General features: G+C 35.9%; 3 protein-coding genes across 4 annotated transcripts in view; 1 reads left to right on the top strand and 2 right to left on the bottom strand.

The window, feature by feature from the left end:
* LOC105451677 overlaps positions 1-6,044 on the bottom strand; it is a 16,527-nt gene extending 10,483 nt beyond the window's left edge. Inside the window, exons 1-10 of the mRNA XM_011692278.1 lie at positions 5,913-6,044; positions 5,494-5,560; positions 4,472-4,898; positions 4,206-4,364; positions 3,622-4,111; positions 3,030-3,262; positions 2,362-2,747; positions 1,880-2,157; positions 1,417-1,604; positions 912-1,079 (exon numbers count right to left, since the gene is read on the bottom strand). Coding sequence (XP_011690580.1) covers positions 912-1,079; positions 1,417-1,604; positions 1,880-2,157; positions 2,362-2,747; positions 3,030-3,262; positions 3,622-4,111; positions 4,206-4,364; positions 4,472-4,898; positions 5,494-5,560 — 2,396 coding nt within the window. The 5' untranslated portion in view covers positions 5,913-6,044. The remainder of the gene's footprint in view (positions 1-911; positions 1,080-1,416; positions 1,605-1,879; positions 2,158-2,361; positions 2,748-3,029; positions 3,263-3,621; positions 4,112-4,205; positions 4,365-4,471; positions 4,899-5,493; positions 5,561-5,912) is intronic.
* Positions 6,045-9,214: 3,170 nt separating this feature from the next.
* Positions 9,215-11,802, top strand: LOC105451655 (crossover junction endonuclease EME1). The gene is made up of 3 exons (XM_011692236.1): positions 9,215-10,603; positions 10,852-10,905; positions 11,131-11,802. Exons 1-3 carry the CDS (start codon positions 9,401-9,403, stop codon positions 11,248-11,250), a joined length of 1,377 nt encoding a protein of 458 aa, XP_011690538.1. The 5' UTR covers positions 9,215-9,400; the 3' UTR covers positions 11,251-11,802.
* Positions 11,803-12,082: 280 nt separating this feature from the next.
* On the bottom strand, positions 12,083-20,339 carry LOC105451656 (KAT8 regulatory NSL complex subunit 3). Of its 2 annotated transcripts, none has more exons than XM_011692237.1 (8): positions 19,923-20,339; positions 18,597-19,032; positions 17,890-18,487; positions 17,526-17,807; positions 16,764-17,447; positions 16,305-16,647; positions 16,037-16,222; positions 12,083-13,346 (listed from the first exon to the last, which is right to left on the bottom strand). In XM_011692237.1, exons 2-8 carry the CDS (start codon positions 18,845-18,847, stop codon positions 12,241-12,243), a joined length of 3,450 nt encoding a protein of 1,149 aa, XP_011690539.1. In that variant the 5' UTR covers positions 18,848-19,032; positions 19,923-20,339; the 3' UTR covers positions 12,083-12,240. The 2 variants fall into 2 exon arrangements, with proteins under 2 accessions (XP_011690539.1, XP_011690540.1); XM_011692238.1 differs by having other exon boundaries at positions 16,037-16,219.
* Positions 20,340-20,767: the final 428 nt, after the last annotated feature.

The raw sequence follows: 20,767 nt of genomic DNA, 5'->3' as shown, positions 1-20,767 counted from the left end.
TTTTTTTTGCGAAATTGCTATCCTATATATATACGCGCTGAGAGATTATGCAGCAATGCAGCATAGAACGTCGAACAAACGTTCCGAGACGTGTCGCTGTGTTGAACGTTAAAGTGTGATCGAATTTAATATTTTACAATATTGAATCTATGTTAATTTTTCTATATTGATTGTTAATATTGCTGAAACATTGAAACTAAAGTCGCCCAGTTGCAGTTACGTTATCGGATAGTCCCAGGATGGATATGGCGCAGTTCTATTTCGATCGTAAGTAAAAAGAAAATCAAATAAACGGCGCAGCATTATAAGATTCTTCATCCGTGGTTTAATAAAATTCTTTGAAAGCGACCATCCAAGGGTTTTAAAACGAAAGCAAATGAAATGTATTTTAAGAGTATTTTCGTTCAGTTTTGCATAAAAATTACGTCGGGAACCTGATGATGTTGGAACTTGGTTCTTGGAAATTATATAACACAAATGTTGAATGTTTCTGAATGTTAACTGTCAACTTAATGTATACTGCCACGTCTACAAGACACAAATTCAACAGACATTGAACATATATTTAATTTTTTAAACAACATCTGCAATGTTTTTTCAATGTTGAAGCAACATTCATAATGTTGCAATTCAACGTTCCTGATATGTATTGATTCTATATTTATATGATTATTCGCTTCTTTACGAAGGACATGTATGTCGTGTGCGTGTGCGTGTGCGTGTGCGTGTGCGTGTGTGTGTATGTGTGTGTGTAGTCTATTATTTACACCTATAATAAATGATGTCATAATTTAAGTGATCATTTTGGTTGTAACAATAGTATGTATGTATGTACGTATATTAAATATGTATGTAAATTAATAGCGATATTTATGGCATCACATATTTTAGCATATACATTTAATCCTTACTTTTCTAAGATGGTGGTATTCTGACTGCATCCTAATGCTTCAAGAATCACCATTTGGTCGCTCGGATAATTGGAGTTAAGATACTCTTTCCACAAAAAATCCCAGTCTTCAGAAGTTCCATATCTCATGGCTATACAATACGCTATGGTCCTTTCGTTTGGCATGATACTGTTGAATATTAAACATTAGCTAAACTATAATAAAATTACAAACAACTCTATTTTTGAGATTGCATGCAAAAGACGGAATTAATATTTCAACTTTTACTTATTGAATAGAGAGAAAGCGTCCGAAGTAATGATTACCAGTTCACATAGTTGAAACTACTTTCGATATTGTATGATATGATTTATATTGTATGACTATCTTATTGATTATAGAATAGATGATGATCTCAAAAAGTTTATATAATGCTAGTGGCTACTTGTATATTGACTTTTACTTATATCTACGTATACTATATGAAAATCATAACAGATATGACGGAATGCTTGTATAATCTTACCGGGCAGTAGCATTTGTTCTCCACTGTTTAAATTTCTCTTTGTAAATTGTTACACATTCGTTATCGTCGAATTTACAGAGCCAATTATTCACCTCTTGTCGTAATAGAATCGTTAATCTGTCATCATTTTCTTTATCCTCATATCTTAGCTGCATGTGTATATTATCGATAAGAGACAGAACATATAACTAGAAATATAAAATAAACAGCATTAAAAATTATGTTCAAATTTATTATATTTTTATACATAAATTTATATAAATATTTTGGAATTCTAATTGCACTCTCTGAAATATATACTTAAATAATTTTATAATAAAGTTTAAAATAAAATGTTAATTATAAATCACCCAAATTTACATAATGAACAATGTGTACAGGATTTCTGTTGTAATTCAATTAAATTTACTTTTTTAATTTAATATACAAATTTATGTTTTATATGTAATTAAAAAAAATAAACCTTAAAGTAAGAGTGTTCCTCGTGTCCTGTAAATCGCATATTTAAATATTCGAAACCGTTAAATGCTGCTTTAAAGGGTAAATAATTCGTTTCCCTTTTAAGATAAAGCAATCCATCGAGAACCATAGCATAATTTTGATAACCTGCTCTACCCAGATTTAACAGATCGTCTACAATGCTGGCTCTGTTTAATACATGAATATCATCCAGATTACCGTTTTTCAAGCTATTAAAAATGTTTTGCCATCCGCGGTTGTTATAATTTACACGATAGAAACCTATACACAAAATTAATATTTTATTAAAAAATATCTTTTTTCAATATAATTGAATATAAATTTCTTAATTAGAAACAATTTAATAATTAGCATACGATAATAGTATAACTGTCTAATGAAATATAACGCGTATTAGATGTTGCTATTACAAATAATAGTTCTTAAATTATTCTTGTGCAATAAAAAATATTGTTTAATACGAACCTGATGATTGAAGGTTGAATATTACCCATTCTTTTGGATCAACTTTGACACGAATGTTGTATCTTTCGGTAGACATCCAATACTTCGGAATCGTGTTATCAAAGTCTGGTTTACTTTGTGTGGTAAATGTGAGCGGGATAGTCCAAGTGTGATTCGTAGGACTCTCACATGTAAAGTTTGTCAGAAGAAAGCGATTTTGATAAAGTGGTAATATTACGCCATTGTCATTAATGACGATTGTTACAACGGGGTATCCGGCTTTTGTAGTCCAAGTATCCATTATTGTCTTTACATCAATACTTTTTAATCTTGGATCTACTGATTTAATTACTTGATCGTTTATTGCTTTCCATAAAACATCCGGATGACCCAATCCTTTTACTTTACTAAAATATATATATGTATACAGATTACAATTGTAATATAATTTCTCGATCGCACCAAAAGAAAAGACATGGATTTTATATAAATATATCAATGATTCAAAATGTCTTATTTATACAATATGTAATCTCTTTCTCTAATTTTATATTGTAACATTAATTGTCGTTACAAGTTGTTTTTACAAGTAATGTCGTTTTCAAATTTTAAAATCTAATATTTTTTAACAAATTAAAAAATTAATTGTTTTTAAAATACAATTAATTACAGTTTATTATAATATTTACTTGTTTTGTATGTAACTACGTAACCCGTCTTCGAAAATTTTGGTTCCAAATATGAGATTCATCATACGAACAATACTAGCTCCTTTGGAATAAGTAATCATATCTAGAATGTTTAGCAATTTACGGGAAATCACACGAGTCATCGGTAAAGAATCACAAAAACTATCCGCTATTAATGCAGGTTGATGTTGCTGTACCACAAATTGTTCTTTCATATTCCATGTTGTCTTGATCTATAACAAAACAAAAGTGTTATATAGTACAAAAGCAGGATTTATTAATTCAATTTTTGCAAAGATGTAAAAGGTATTGAAATAATTTTGTAAAAGTGAGATATTTTAGGTTTTTTAGGTTTTTTAATATTGCGTGAACGTTAAAATGAATCGATTAACCATTTATTTTTAAAGAATATTAATGCAATACGATTATATGTTTATTGTTTAAAATTAAAATTGTAAAAAAGTTTATTCAAAGACTTAATATTTAAATTTATGAATTTCCTTTTAAAAATTATACAGCTATATTTTAGCTATATTTAATAATATAGTTGTATAACAATAAATAAAATATCCTGAATATTGCTTAATTTTACCTCCGCAGTCGCGAAATATTCAAAGTATGTAGCGAACGCTTCGCTAAGCCAAAAATAGCTCCACCATTTTGGTGTTACCAAATTTCCAAACCATTGATGCGCGAGCTCATGTACGATCGTGGAAGTCACCATCTGCTGCGCTGTCGCTGACGATTCTTTCCCATCGTACAGCACAAAACTCTCGCGATACGTCGTCAATCCCCAATTTTCCATGGCTGAGTTTCCAAAGTCAGGTACGGCCACTATGTCCATTTTAGGAAGTATATAAATTTCGTTGAACTTTTTGTTAAACAGCTCGATGGCTGTGGTGCCGATCTTCAAAGCGTATTGAGTCTGATTGATGGTGGATGGTTTGGACCATACTTTAAATTGAATTCCTCCAGAAGAAGTTGAATTTCGAAAATCGAATTCCGAAATCACAAAGGTCACCAAGTAAGTAGGTATTGGGATGCTTTGATCGAAAATATCACAGCTCTTGTCTTTAAAATCTCTTTAAAAAAACAAATGTATAATAAATTCATTAAAGAAAGCTCATTTGGGAGAAACTGTGTATATTAGCAGATGCACGCTTTTTTGACACTTACATCAGTTCTCTAGTTAATGTTAATGGCATATTACTAAGACTCCTATAATTGTCGTCTCTTACTATAGAGATATTGAATTTTGCCTTAAAACTCGGCTCATCGAAACATGGAAAGGCATGTCTCGCATATGTCATTCCAAATTGTGTCACAGCTAGCCATCTGGTTTTAAACAGACATTCGTATTAGAAAGCATTATTTACTGGAATTGATAATATTTGTATAACGTATCCTTATTTCTCTTATTGTCGTGAAATAGATTGTATTACTTGATCTGTCCGTTGTCGTCGAAGTAAGAACTTCTATAAAATCCGACCATATTTTTGTCATCTAACATGATTCCACGCCATACAAATGTAATTTCTATATGATCATCCTTTGCGAAGGTTTCGGAGGTGCTGATAGTGTACATTTCAGTAATATTGTCATACGAAGTCGAAAAGTTTCGAGGCAGATTTCCATAATTTGGCACAAGTACTGAAATATTTACTGTTTTGATTTCGATTAGGCTTCCTACATGAAGTGTAATATTGTTAGTTGCGTGTTCTTGTATCACAACAGTAATTTTTGAGTTGCCCCGACATATATTGTCTTGTAAATTTGGAATCAGTAAGATAGAGTATGAAATAGGTTTAACATTTGTTGATAATCTATCGATGGCGTTGCTATTTTGTGCGTCATCCTGATTTTGTGCATCTAAAAAATACATTACATAAGTTATCTTAAAACTATATATGAAACAATATATTTAAAAAATAATATATTGTAAAATTGGCAAAATTGGCTGTATAAAGTACCTACTTAATAATCTAATCGCATCAATTGAAGATATGCATGCATAAATTCTTCCGACAAATATGTAAAATTTTCTATTACTGATGATATTTAATTTAATTTTATAACAATAAAATTTTATGCCTATAATTTTACAAAGTTAAGATTTATTTTATTGGACAAATATTGAAGAGAACTGACGTGATTCGTATAATGCAAAAATATATAATTTTTATATTTAATACTAAGCTTATTTTATTATACGTATATAAAACATTTATGTATATATTTAACATTAGTATTAAATATTTATAACTAATTAATACATTTTTGCATTTTGTACGAACCACATATATCTTAATTAACATATTATACATATATATGTATGTATGTGTGTATGTGTTTCAATTTATTTTTATATAAATGGTTTTTGAAAAGTAAATTAATGTACAATAATAATAAATTTCTATGTTAAATATAAAATAAATAGAATTACCATTATTAAAAGGAGTCTTACTTGCTACGTTTCCGCTAAGTAATGAGATTAGGACGTAAAGTAACAAATCGTCCTGTAAAATCTTCATCTGAAAGGCAATTATATGATTTTTTTGAGTTTCAGAAACTGTAAAAAGATTATACATGGGCACATATAAATTTTTTTTCATTTAATTAGCAATTGATCAATTGCAACTGCCATGTTGTATCTCGCTTAAATGCATTAATTTGTCTTAATTATTTACCGTTAAAAAGAAAATAACGCTTGATGAAAGATTAAAATAGTTTTCGAGTAGATTCGCACATGTGCATATTAATAAATCAAACAAAAGAGTTATCCATTATTTAACGTTTTCAAAATGTCTTGTAGGCTTATATCATTAATACTCGTTTCAAAATTGAAGAATTTCGATTACATATTTGGAAATTGATTGTACTTACCTTCACTAAAAGTTTTATCACATTTGTGACTAGTGCACGGCACGCTGCTATTCTATCTGTACAATATTCCCGAAATAATTGTCTGCACGAAAGACACGCACTTACATATATGTTCGCTAGGCCTGTCGCTCTCTATCTAGCTCGCTCCAGACAAAGTAGTAGAAGTGGTAGGGGTTCACGATCTTTGGACATGCCTGACACGTATGTACACGCATACCTGATAGAGTCGCGCAAACACTGTAAATAAATATCGATAGAAACGGATTTCGGAACCGATATTAACGCGAAAAAATAAACATGGAATAACGAGCCGCGATTGAATTCAATAAATTACATTGATCAAAATTCGTAAGTTATATAGCATAGCAATAAATGCACTGAAGCAATTATACTGGATATCGACATGCATCGGAGTCTATCGTTAAATGTTGGAAAGCAAGACGGTGAATCTATCGGAAGGACATCGATCATTTGGCAAAATGTCATCGCTTTAAAATAATTTAAATCATTCGAAAAAGAGATCGAATGTCAGAGCAGGTTTCGAAGAAGGGGTGGTGGTGATACGAACGAACGTGTAAAAGTTTATATACGCTGAGAAAAAGATGTTATATATATGTTCTCGATATAAAACGTAATTTGTACGCAATAAGTATACGTAGCAAAAATATGTTTAAAAGATTGATAAATTAAATATATATTAATATTAACAAATTATTGAAATTTCAGTAAAAGATGGAATATAATGAATTTTAGAATTTTACGTAGATACTTGCTAATAATGATATTGCAAGCAAACATTATAAGAAATTATAATAAACTTTTGAATTATCAGACACATAATCATATTAAATATATTGTACATATATAGGATTAATACTGATTAATTATAATACATATAATTTACGTAAGATTAACATTCATTCATAAATGTACAGAAACAGAGAACTGTCAGCCAAATTTACATCAATAAAAACATGTACACAATTATAATAACGACACGTTTGTTCACAATTGCTAATAATCGGTATAACAATACATTTCTTTCATACTATAATAATTTTTAAGTTTTCAAAGCATTCGGTTTTCAAGTTCGTGACTCTTCCGATATTAAGCATCGTTTCGTGTGTATAATTATGTGTGTAAATTACGTGACCACCTTATTGTAGTCATTTCCGATATGTATTGGAAAATTTTAATGGCATTGACATTTAAATATTTTTGTAATAACAGTAAACGTAGTTGAAAATAAGGCTCTAAGCTACGTAAGCATAGCTGCGGCAGGGTAAGTAAAAAATAAAATTTCTTACACCGTGATAGAGTAACCAAAATTAAAAATTGCTTATCCTGCGGCAGGGTAAGTAAAAAATAATTTTCCTTACCCCGCGACGGGGGTAAGCAAAATTAAAAATCCTTTACCTCGCGAAGGGGGAAGAAAATTAAAAATTCTTTACTCCGCGGTGGGGTAAGCAAAAAATAGATTTCCTTACCACGACGTGGGGTAAAAAAAAATTATTTCCCTTACCCCGCGGCGGGGTAAGCAACAAATAGTTTTCCTTACCCCGCGGCAGGGTAAGCAAAATAAAAAATCCCTTACCCCGCGGCGGGGTAAGCAAAATTAAACATCCTTTACTCCGCGGCGGGAAAAGCAAAAAATAGTTTTCCTTACCCGACGACAAGGTAGGCAAAAAATAATTTTCCTTACCCCGCGGCGGGGTAAGCAAAATTAAAAATCCCTTACTCTGCGGCGAAGTAAGCAAAAATAAGTTTTCCTTACCCCGCGGCGGGGTAAGCAAAATTAAAAATCCTTTACTCCGCGGCGAGGTAAGCAAAAAATAGTTTTCCTTACCCCACGGCGGGGTAAGCAAAAAATAGTTTTCCTTACACCGTAGCGAGGTAAGCAAAATTAAAAATCCATTATTCCGCGGCGGAGTAAGCAAAAAATAGTTTTCCTTATCCCGCGACGGGGTAAGCAAAATTAATAATCCCTTACACCACGGCGGAGTAAAAAAATTAAAAATCCTTTACTCCGCGGCGGGGTAAGCAAAATTACAAATCCCTTACTCGGCGGCGGGGTAAGCAAAAAATAGTTTTTTTTACCCCGCGGCGGGGTAAGCAAAAAATAGTTTTCTTTAAATCGCGGCGGGGTAAGCAAAATTAAAAATCCCTTACCCCGCGGCGGGGTAGGCAAAAAATACTTTTCCTTATCCCGCGGCGGGGTAAGAAAATAACAAAATCCTTTACCCCGGGGCGGGGTAAGGAAAAAATACAATCCCTTACCCCGCGGCGGGTTAAGGAAAAAATAAATTTCCTTACCCCGCGGCGAGGTAATAAGGAAGAAATAAAATCCCTTACCCCGCAGCGGGGTAAGGAAAAAATACAATCCCTTACTCCGCGGCGGAGTAAAGAAAAAATACTATCTCTTACCCTGCGGCGGGGTAAGGAAAACTATTTTTTACTTACCCCAACACGGGGTGAGCAATTTTTAATTTTCCTTACCCCACCGCGGGGTAAGGAAAACTATTTTTTCTTACCCCGCCGCGGGGTAAGGAAATCTATTTTTCGCTTACCCCGTCGCGGGGTATGGAAAACTATTTTTTCTTACCCCGCCGCGGGGTAAAGGATTTTTAATTTTTTTACCCCGCCGCGGGGTAAGGAAAACTCTTTTGCTTACTCCGCCGCGGTGTAAGGGATTTTTAATTTTACTTACCCCTGCGCGGGGTACGGAAAACAATTTTTTGCTTACCTCGCGCTGGGAAAGGAAAACTATTTTTTGCTTACCCCGTCGCGGGGTATGGAAAACTATATTTTTTGTGGACTACATGTTTTGTGGACATAGAGTCGCTGAAACCAGCTCTATCGCTCGTCCCAGCCAAAGCCCATGTCACACTATACGTATTGCGGATCGGATTAAGATTGCGGATTGCGGATCGGAAGCTAATAACGCGATGAGGCAGCTCTGGATATGCCTCGCCGTGATTGGCTGAATTCTGATCCGCGATCCACAATTCCAATCCAATTCGCGTCTGCAATACGTAGTTTGACCAAGGTATAGAGGAGCCAGCTAAGAATGCGTGAGCACATAAAAAGAGACAGAAAACGAGTCGCCCATCTGCATCCTTGTTCAATTGCGCATGCGAGAAAAAGATAAAAGATGGATGTACCCTTCGCTCTTCCATTTTCTTTCTCTTTCTATCAGCTCACGGTTCCAGTCAAAGGCGCCGCCAGGTCTCCCCTACTCTATGTATATAAACTCTTTGAGTTTGACACGGGCTTAAATCGCGGGCATGGCCGTTCAGGATCCTCTCTGGCACAGAGATTCGAACCCTCGAACCACATCCATTTCGATTTCACCGACAATGTCATAAAATGGATGTAGCTCTACGTAGTACTCATTTAAAAAATGGATGTACTGGCGCCAATGTATGAAAGATTCTGACCGATAACATAAGACGGGATTGCGGCGGGAAGAAGCAAAAGGCGGCAAAAGGATGTCGAACGTGATCGTGTTGAGTGATTCGGACGAGCCCTCGTCTCCCGTTGCTGACAAGCGCAACGAGATCGGATGGGGTATTAACGGCGGGTGTTGTACGGACCCTACGAATGACTTCGATCTCCCGGAGGTGCCGTTCTGCCGCGAGATCGCGGAGAGCTCGACGTCGCAGGGCGAGAATCTTTCGGACTTGAACGCCGACGATGACTGTTGTAAACATGCTGAAGGACCGCCCGTGTCCGATTTGGAGAACAATCGGGTGGAAAAGACGTCGCGTAAGGCGACCGCGGCTACCAGGAAGGACAAGACGACGCTGAGGGAGGAGCGGTTGAGACGTCAGCAAGCTCTGGCGAGGGAGAAGGCGTTGAAGGCGATCGAGCGGAAGACGTCCAGGGACATGAAACCCGGCGAGTGCGTGAGGTTTATGGAGGTCAATCTTGATCGCGACGTCGACGCGGTCGTTTCTCGAGAGGAGATCGAAAGCGCGTTGCGGAATGCCGATATCAAGTGCAACGCGACCACCGAGCTGATTCCTGGCAGCATCACGTGGCGGAGGAACGTCGAGGAGGCCTGCGTCGGCGAGGACAATCAGGTGCGCACGAGGACGAGCGTGCGGACGGAGGAGTACGCTATTGTGATTTGGAGCAGCCACGAGGCGGTGAGGCACGTGGCGGAGGGCACCTTCTGCACGTCCGTCTCGAGCAGCAGGGACCTGATACCGGGTTACAACGTGACCCTGGTCATCTGCGGCATGGAGGAGTACTTCGCGTCTCGAAGGAAGCAGAAATCGAATCCAGCTGGTGGTAAAGGGTCCAGGTACAACGGCAAAGGTAATCAGCGGTTCGACGACGCGTCGCCGGTCATATCGAGGCGGCAACTGGAGATGTGCCTGGCCGAAATTCAGATAGTGGCCAAATGCAGCAGTAGATTGGTCGAGAGCGCGCAGGAGTTGGCGTTGATGGTGTGTCAGTATACCAAGTCCATTTCGGAAATACCGTACAAATTGCAGAAGAGAGGCAGCCGGGAAGATAAATTCGACTGGTACGTCATGGGGGACAACAAGAACACGGTGCGCGTGGACAAAGATGGCAACGGGCTGAAGAGACTGTGGCAGCAGCAGCTGTGCCAATTTAACTTGAGCAGCTTGGAAACGTCCGAGGCAATATGCACAGTTTATCCCAGCCCAATGCAACTTGTCAGGGTATTGTTATAATTAAATATTGCCACGTGACGTGTTGTTGGAAAATTTGTCTGTTTTGTTTGCGAAACAAGTAATGGCCATTTCTATCAATGTAGATTAACTTTAATTTTGTTTTAATTTATTTTGTATTTTTAGTTTTTTAGTTCTAAGGATTAGAAAAACATAAAAAGTAAATAAAACCGGAATTAAAGTTAATTTATATTGGTAGAAATGGACATAAATTAAATATGATCCTTTTACTCTTCTAGGCTTATAGAAAATGCACACCTGACGAAGGCATGAATTTATTGAAAGATATATCTGTAAGTCCTTTAGTTTTATTTTTTTCTATCAAAAAATTTTATCATAAAATATATAAAATCAGACGTCTGATTTCTAATACATACAGTCTAGTCAATTATGTAAATTACAATGTATTTTACATGTAAAGAGATATTCAGCATAGCCTGTCTGTAATCTTACAATTATAAGTTTTACTGTACTATAGTTTAAAATTTATTAACGCAATAAATTATATTATTTAATAGATAAGGAGAGCGGCAGGACCTCTCACAGCTGCGCGTAAAGTGGGTCCTGAATTAAGTAAAAAGGTGTATGTGATGTTTACGTCGCAAAACGGGGATGCTTTATTAGGGAATGAGGTATAAATAATTGCAAACTTTTATAAGAATTTCATCTACATGTAATTCTATTCCATTTCAAGTCCTTCATGTTTATAATACAAATGCATTAAGTTATGTAACAATTGTGTAATCCTTAGAACGTTATCTATTTTTGAATTACATATACTTTAACTTTTTTCAGTCTATTGATATATTATAATTAGAAAAAATTTTAAATTTTCAATAATACTTTTGTTTCTCAAAAATCAGGTTTTGCTAGTCAATTTAAAGAATGTAATTTATTTGTAACCCTTAAATTAAGTAATAAATTGATATTTTTATCATGCATTTTTGCGCAATCATCGTTCATTTTTTTCAGACATATTTTAGAAAAATCCGTAAACGAATTGTAACAAAAGATTAACATTTTAGAAACAATATGCAATTTTCAAAATAACAATATATCACTGTTGTTTAATACTATCTTTTTTTTTGTTTTTCCCATTCTTTGGTTAATTTCAATCTAGCAGCGAACATTTTGTACGTATAAAAAAAATTTATAAATCAGAATATCATTGAACAATTAAACAATTATATTATTTTTTTTAGTATATATTCATCCTTTTTTGCTTGCATTATGCGTATGTAATATATAGAACTTTAAAATATATTGCATAATCTCAATAACAAAATATGTATATCAATAATTACTATTAAAGCTTAGAGACCAGTACAATGTTTGTGATATACAATATTTAGTAATTATAATATATGACATATAAATATGACAATATTCTATTTATATATATAATTTAAAATCTAATATTTTAAAATCTAATTTATCAATATTAAATATGATAATAAATACATTGTTTTACATATATGTGTGTACACACACATATATATATATATATATTTTTTTTTTTTAGATTAATATCGACACACTTTGAAATCATACTTTGCAGATATCTTTTCGCATATCGCACAATCAACAATCAAGTAATCACGTCATGTCTTATAAAGCAATCATGTACTCTACGTTTGCAGTTCACTAACATTATCGAAAATAGACTGTTCTGAATCACGTTCTATGTCGTCCAATTTGGTCTCGTTGAAAATATCGCAGTCGTCGTCGAGAGTCGCGGATGGTGTCTCGTCGATCGCAGGTGCGGGTATGTATTTGCGCTCGATGATATTCTTTTTAATAGCGTCCTCAATCTCGAGTACGTTATCCATACGATGGTCGTCGTAATTTGTTATCGTAGTTGATACCGTGGATGGTTGTGCTTGCACAAATCTGTGCTCGTTTTTCTCGAAGGTCAGGATTTTAGGTGCGCTTACGTCTTCCACGATTTTCTTGGTCGTAACCACCTGCTCGACCCTCTCGTTCTGCTGAGCGAGTTGCGAGTTCCTCTTCGCCAGTATGATCTTGGTGTACTTCACAGTGGGTTGCACCAATCGATTTTCCAGCGGTATTCCGACCCTGCTTTTCGCCGTGACGCCGCTGTTCCGCGTCTGCAGTATCAACTGATTCAAGTTTTGCACAGGCATGTTGGGGCATATAACGGCCTGCGTGGGAGCGGCCCCGAGTTTATTCGGCATCTGCTGCAGCTTGTCTTGCTTGTTGCTGATCAAAACTACCTTGGTGGTGTTGTTCAGTTTCGGTCTCTCCGGAGGCTCCTTAGCCAGCGTCGCCTGCGTCACCACCGGCATCTTATTCAGATTGCTCAAACTATCGTCGTCCTTGGCGAATATTATCGGTATGTCCAGTATATTTCCCAGATCGTCGTCTATATCGTTTGCGATGCTTCGCTTCTGGACGCCCTGGGGCTTCCCCTTCTGCAGCTTCTGCAAGTTGTTGGCGTTGACCGTGATCTTCGGCATTGCCTTCATCGACTTCTGTGAGATTTTCAACTTGTTGGACAGCGGCAGGAAGCTGGAGCTCTGACCGCTAAACGGAACTATCATCGACGAGGGCGCGCCTCTGTTGTGAAGGGAATTCTCGACAATGACTATGTTACCGCACGACGTGTTATGGGAGTTATCAGTACTATTGGACACGGCTCCTTGTCGTGGTAAGTGCGCCGACTTGGATACGTTCAATAAGTGAGAATCACCGCTCACTCCCATCTCTTCCATCGCTACAAAATACACACGTATATTTGTTTTATATCTTAGAAAAGGATATGCGTTAAAATTATCACGTATTATTAACATGCAATAACATATTTTCGAAATATATATTTCCAAGACGTTATACCAACACATCCGACATATACTTTTATATATGATTATAAAACAATTTTCTTAATATCTAATTATTCGAATATTTCATATTTGATATTCAATTTTTCGACACACCTTTCTAATGTTTACTTCTGTATTAACAATTTAACATTATACATGGAAATAATGTACTATTATACTTGATAATTCAATGAATACCAAACATTAACATATTGTTGAGATGGACAGATAGAAATTTAGATTAATAGAATTTTTATTTTCTTCTAATAAAACAACAAAAAGTATTAAATAATTTTCTTACCAAGTATATTTAGTGCAATGATGTACTGTTATAACAATAAGTATTTATCGCTGTCCAACATATCTGATGTAAGTAAAGGCATTAAATCTCCCAAAAGCAATTGTTGAAAATTACCCAGACATCATTAAATCATTTACATATTACTCAAAGTGGACGGGATTAATAAGGTTGGGAAGTAAACAAATTCGAATTATGTTACAAAAAAATATTTATTGAATACAAAATAAAAGGCAACCTAGTGTAATTTACAATATTCCTTTTTAATATGTATTTAAGAATGCTTGACGATCCTTATTGTCATGTTTAAACATGAGCTGTTAATATCATTTGTATAGGAAATAATATAATAATACATATATGTCTAAATTTATCCACTATGTACAGTCACATTGCCAATTGAGAAATAGATCGAAAATCCCCCTTAATTCTTTACATGTACTTGAAATACCTTGTAAATACATGTAATTAAATAATTGAAAGCAATAAAACTATGTTATTAAGTAATTCTAACTACTTTAGCTACAGAGTTATAGAAACTATATGTACAAGAGAGTAAGAGCTTGCAAAGTAAAATAAGTCCAGTATCAAATTAATATTAAGCAGCCTTAGAGAAGAGGAATATTTTGGTTTCGCATAGAAAAAATTCATAACGATTGTGAATCGAATAAATTAATAATTATAAATAAACAAATTTTAGAAATCGTTGCATGATATTTATCTTTTATAAAAATATATATACACCTTCGAAAAGTATTATATATTTTTTAAAAACACAACACGGTTTTAACATTTATTACAGTATACAGAATGTTATATTTTAATGGAAAATGATCGTTGTAGCAAAATATAATTATATATGTACATGAGGTTTCATATCTAGATTCAGGTATACATAGTATCATGTGTACTATACATAATAAACTTTATCGATTTCTGTATTAAAATTTATCTGAAAGTTACATATATATATAATTATTATATATATTATTACATATATATAATATTATGTATAATTATAAGAATTATATTTTATAAAAATAAAATGACATAAAGTAATAAATTATACAGTTTAATATTTTGAAATTTTAGTCAGTGCAATGATTATTACTTCAAATACTTTAATTTGTCTTGTGTATGCTTTGTTAGAATATTTTAAAAGAACAAATATGAGAGATACAAGAAATTGAAAAAAAATTTGAATTTTTGTTCCCTCTGATACAATCTATTATTTATCAAAATATATATGTATAATTTTGATATTATATCATTTGCGCCATTTTACAGAGGTGCAAAAGTTTAATAGAAAAATGTGTATATAAACTTTTACTAGATCACGAAGAAGGAATGAAAACGTGAATTTATTGACCATGTATGATATTTCGTTTGCGTCCACACGCGCACATGTTGTACGTGCGCTACACATTAAATTAATACTATCACCGAGATACTATTAAAGACCGACTTATGTGAGTTAGCGTGGCTGTTTAACAATTGCTAAAATTTAAGCAGTTAGCAAATAACAATATTATTTTTATGATTTATTATTAGGTCAATGTATTTTAGACATGTACATGTATTTACAACTTGCTAATTTTATTTAAAACCGCACCTTTATAGTTATCATCCGTGTTCGATTATCCATAAAGATAAACAGTAAAAAAATATTGTAATTTTGCGGCAATACATATGATAAGTATTCGTACTCATTTATAAAACATGTATATAATTAAAAAAGTCATGATTTTAATAATGTAGTATTCAAACATTTATGTTAATAATCGCAAATTTATGTCAATACTCGATAACATCGACAATCTGCAATTACTTGTGGGCCTTCCCGGGTCCTTTGACAATCATGAAAATTTGCCCAGAATTGACGGTCTTTATATAATAGTATCTCGTCGATTGTACTATATAAAATTATATATAAAAATTTATGTTTTTAAAATTTAAATGTAATGTTTATGCTAAAGCAACTAGTTCAATGGCAGAATTAATTGATGATTTATAATATAAAAATGAATTCAAATATATTGTTGAAATTAATGTTATCACCCTAGATGCATTTATTCTCACTTTGTTTTAAGTAGTGTTTAACTTTGTAATATTCTATTTGTTAAATATGAAAAGTACTCTCATCCAAATACTTTCGGTAAAAAGCAGAAATTATAACATTTGATCGTTTCATTGACGATCGAAAATTGTACAGAGCCTATATATATTATATTTATTTCTACGTTTCAGATGAATTATTTACTAATTGATTAGATAATAGTAATCTACCTTTTGAAGAAGTCGACGTGGACGATGTTGCGGTATTCGCTGACGAATTGGTGGTCGTTAGTAGGATACTGGAAGCCGACGACACACGAGCGGCGGATGCACCGCTCGTTAACGCAATAGAGCTCTTTCCGCTTTGCAAAAGATTCGATAATGTGCCGCTTGTCGCCGGAGGCTTATTAGTTCCTGCTATTTGATAAGCAGAAAAAAAACATAATATTGAAAAAAAAATCACTTTTCTATTAATAACGTGAACTAATTGTATATTCACCTGCGGGAGTTGTATTAACCCTAATCTGATTTCCCGTAGTAAAGACGTTCACCAATTTCGCGTCTCCACCTTTGTCAGGCGCATTGACTTGCCTGTAATTGTTCGAGATCACATTCGAGTAAGACTTAGTGGATACTATCGTTTTCATCTTCGTCTGCAGGGGCACGTTCGAAATGATCTTCGGTAATTTAGCGCTCGAGGATTTGGACGCGTTAGACGTTTTCGAGGTGGTAGTCGTGGATTGACTCACTGCGGTGGGTGCTAAACGTATCGGTCCTATCGGCGCCAGACTCGCTAGTGTGCCGATATTGAGCGTTATGCCATTTTCCGAGTTAATGTTCGGCTGCAGTAAATAATGTATCATGTATACGTAAATAATTATAATTATTTGTTAAAGTGAAGGTATAAATATTTTATCAACAGTTACAGCGTATATTCTATAATACAACATATATATACCTGTGAAGAGAGTCTAGAATTCTTCAGTTCCGCGAGTTGATTTCTCTGATTGCTCGTGGGTCGCTTCCGTTTAACGGTGGAAGTATGATTTGTATGCTGCCCACTCACTTGCACCATATTGGACTGAGCACCGAACGTACCGATTTTGGGGGTCGAGCTCGACGCCACGTTCGTACCGACCGACAGCGCGGAAGACACCGGCGTGCTCGGCCGGGATTTCTTCACGGTCGGCGAATTAGGCTCGCTCTCCACGGAGCTGCTGGTCGAGTTTCTTCGTTTGTGAAAGTCCTTCTTGCTCTTGTTGTCGCAGCTCGCCGCCATTGTCGGCCGCAGCGGTAGCGGATGCGGTTGCAAAAGGATGCTACCGATGAAATCCCCGATCTCGTCCAACACGCATCTGTCCACCATGCTCTGCGTGATGCCCTCGAGCATTTTCTTCGACGTGGATATTCTGAGATAATCGTCGGCCGTGCCCACGACCACCAGACTCGTCTCGACCAGCATCTTCTCGCGGAGCTCCTCCAGATCGTCCGGTCTAACGAGCGTGGCGTTTTGCCCGATGATAAACATGACGGGGCAGCGAATGTCCATTAACACGTCGTCGGGCGTACCTCGTTTCCCCTCGACCGTCGTGAAAGGAAAGCCAATGCAGATGACAGCAGTTATGTGTTCCATCTGGGCTATCTGTAACGAGAAGCGAAGTTAATAACAATAGGAGGAAAAATTAACGCGACATATATGTGAAAATTAATTAATATTTACCTGACAAGCAAGCGCTGCGCCAGAATTGAAACCTACGAGTATGATCGGCCTACCAGGACAATCACTTCTTACATCCTGTATCTTGGCTCTTGTAGCCTGAACCAACTGATCCATGCACACCATCATAGTCATTCTGTTGGCTGCCAAACCCATATGAGTATGAACGGTAGCGACCATACCTAGCGATCCCAGCTGCGTGATCCATTTATGCTGACGAGAGGAAATGGCCGAGGCGATGCCGGAAGGCACCACTACCAAGATCGGATTTCCAGGCAACTTCTTCTGCAATCGATCGTGTTAATTTCTCGCTTCACATTACCAGATCGAAGTAATATGCATTACATGAACAAGTTATCACACTTACAATTCTATTCCCGCTCAAATTCTGCGCGACCGGATCCCAAGATCGTTTCAAGAGCGATCCGAGAGTTTCCCACGTTATGGAACCTCCCTTAGCGCTAATATTTGGTTGCACGGCAATCATTTTATCGATCAGCTGAGGAATCTTCAGTTTTAAGGCCTGCAGAATGTCGAGATAAATGGCTAAATATTCCTGGGGGAGATGCTCGAATAGCAAATTGTGCAGCCATTGTGCCAGTCTCCAGTCCCAACCGGTCGACGCTAACGTTTCTCGAAATCTCCTCGCCGCAACATCCACCGATGTCCTTCGAAAGATCGGTTCCGTCACGCTCTGAGCCTTCGCCAGTCGCGCAAGCCTCTCCGAGCTTAGTATCCGCGTCACTTTGGTAAATATCCGATTCTGGATCGGAGACCATAGAGTTTTCTCTATCTTCTCCTCCCAGTCCTCCTCCTCCTCCTCCTCCTCCTCGGGTCGCGCGAAACTCGCTAAACGTTCAAACTCGTCCATCATGTGTCGAACTCTGGTTAAATCGAAAGGCAATGGCAACGATTCGCTGCCAATATTTTCCACGTCAATTTCTTCATCCTGTCTGTGCTTATCACTAAGATATAAAAAATAATAATGTAGTAAATCAATTGTTATATCCATTTTATGTTCTCTCACATTGAGCAACCAATCAAATTGAATCTAGATATTGTGGATAATCTTACCTCCCAGTGTTTTTCGAGAAAAAAATCTTTTTTATAGGCTTTACATAAGCGTTCTCTGGTTTCCAGTTCCAGGGTCGAGCGTAACAATGATCTTTGACTATTACATCAATGTCCATCTCGTAATTTCCGGCTAGTTGATGTAGATATGCCGTCAACTTGTTTGAAACGTCATCTAACGTGTCAGTAGTTGGACTTGGTAGCCCAGAACTGCTCACGGAGGTGGACGGTGCCGTAGGCACGGATGTTAACATTATGCTTATTTCTAAAAACTAAGATCGGCTGGTAGTCAAGATGAATATTCATGCATTTGATATCTCTGAGTTTTCTCTAAATGTGTCGTATCATGTATTGTAATAGTAGCATACAGTTATATATCACTAAGTATAAAACACTTTAATGTTCCTCTCTCTTCTTCCCTTTCTCGGCAGAAGTGTTCCTGAAACAGACATTGTTCAATGCTACCTCGTATGTTCAAAGTTAATTAAGGACGCTTGCCAGGAAACAGAAATCGACACAGGAGTCTTGGATCTACAATGTGCTCTTTGCTTCCTGCTTTTTGCTTTCTACCTCTTGCCTTTTTATCGACAATCGTGTTTCTTGTCATGTGTCTCTTTCAAAGTTCATCAACATTTATCTCGGGTGAAAATAAAGGATCAGGATATAAGAGGCAAAAAGGCAAGGGTGATAAAAAGTGGTAAAAAGCAAGAAACAAGACGCAAAGAGTACATTGGCAGATCCAGCCTTCTCATCTCTCTCTGAATATCGAACAAAGACAGAATGTCTCCTGGGTCGATTTGTGCCTCTTGCTGAAAAACTTCCCAAGTTAACTATCGCATAAGCTTACTATCAAAGTTAATTAAGGACGCTTGCCAGGAAACAGAAATCGACACAGGAGTCTTGGATCTACAATTTGCTCTTTGCTTCCTGCTTCTTGCCTTTTTATCGACAATCGCATTTCTTGTCATGTGTCTCTTCCAAAGTTCGTCAACATTTATCCCGAGTGAAAATAAAGGATCAGGATATAAGAGGCAAAAAGGCAAGGGTGATAAAAAGTGGTAAAAAGCAAGAAACAAGACGCAAAGAGTACATTGGCAGATCCAGCCTTCTCATCTCTCTCTGAATATCGAACAAAGACAGAATGTCTCCTGGGTCGATTTGTGCCTCTTATGGAAAGCTTCCGAAGTCAACTATCGCATAAGCTTACTATTATCACACAGTGCAAAAATACAACTGCGCTACTTCTAAAATATTGTTAAGATACCGTATTGCGAATCAAATAATTAAGAGATAGACTTCTTACATGCGCGAGAAAATGCGAAAACTAACCTATGTTCCCTTTCTTCACATTCGGACGAGAGCCTCAGTCGTTCATCAAATCAGACTATTCTCGTCTACTTCATCGCGTAGTACCGCGTTCATTTGCTATTCATTAGCATGTGTGGACGATAATTGTGTGGCTATTCGTTTCACTTCCACGTTAAGTGGAACAATCCCAGAGATGCTAAGGCGTTCATCACCACTCCGTACTCACGCGTGACTCGACGACGGATGAAGATACAGTAGAATTCACTACATAGTAATTATGGTAATACGCGCGCAACGCACAGCACCGAATTTACACGAGGGGGAAATGCAATGAATCCAATTTCGTAGATCGACAATTCTTGCGTGCGTGAATGTATGTGTATGTATGTCATGCGCAACCAGAGGGATCCTCTCTGGCGCAACGTAACCTAAAACATTTTATTTACACTCTCTAGCACTTTCTGCACTTGTCTTAAGTAAAGTATACAGGGTGTCTCGTACTCAATGGGCTTGTGGGGAGGTAGTGTGGACCAAACTGAACAAAAAAGTCCTTTACCATTTTGCGATCTTCGCAATAGTTATCGAGATACTATTTCAAAAAAAATTTACGCCAAGTATATACAAGTGTATCGTACATACATTAGATACATCTTATCTAAACCAAAAATATTATTTTAACAAATAAAAGTTGTCCAAAAACCAATATATGAGATCATACAAATTACCAAGTATTTGATTAGACATAGAGAGTAGAGACAAAAATATTTTATTCCAAATCAAAAAAATATTTGTTTAATAAATCGTTTAAATTATTCAAAATTATATGCAGCAAAAAGTTTAATGCCATTGTCTTTCCAAAGATCGGA

This window comes from Wasmannia auropunctata, unplaced genomic scaffold, assembly GCF_000956235.1.
Source record: "Wasmannia auropunctata unplaced genomic scaffold, wasmannia.A_1.0 LD336048.1, whole genome shotgun sequence".
NCBI classification, from domain to species: domain Eukaryota; kingdom Metazoa; phylum Arthropoda; class Insecta; order Hymenoptera; family Formicidae; genus Wasmannia; species Wasmannia auropunctata.
This window is presented reverse-complemented; position numbering and strand designations above follow the sequence as displayed.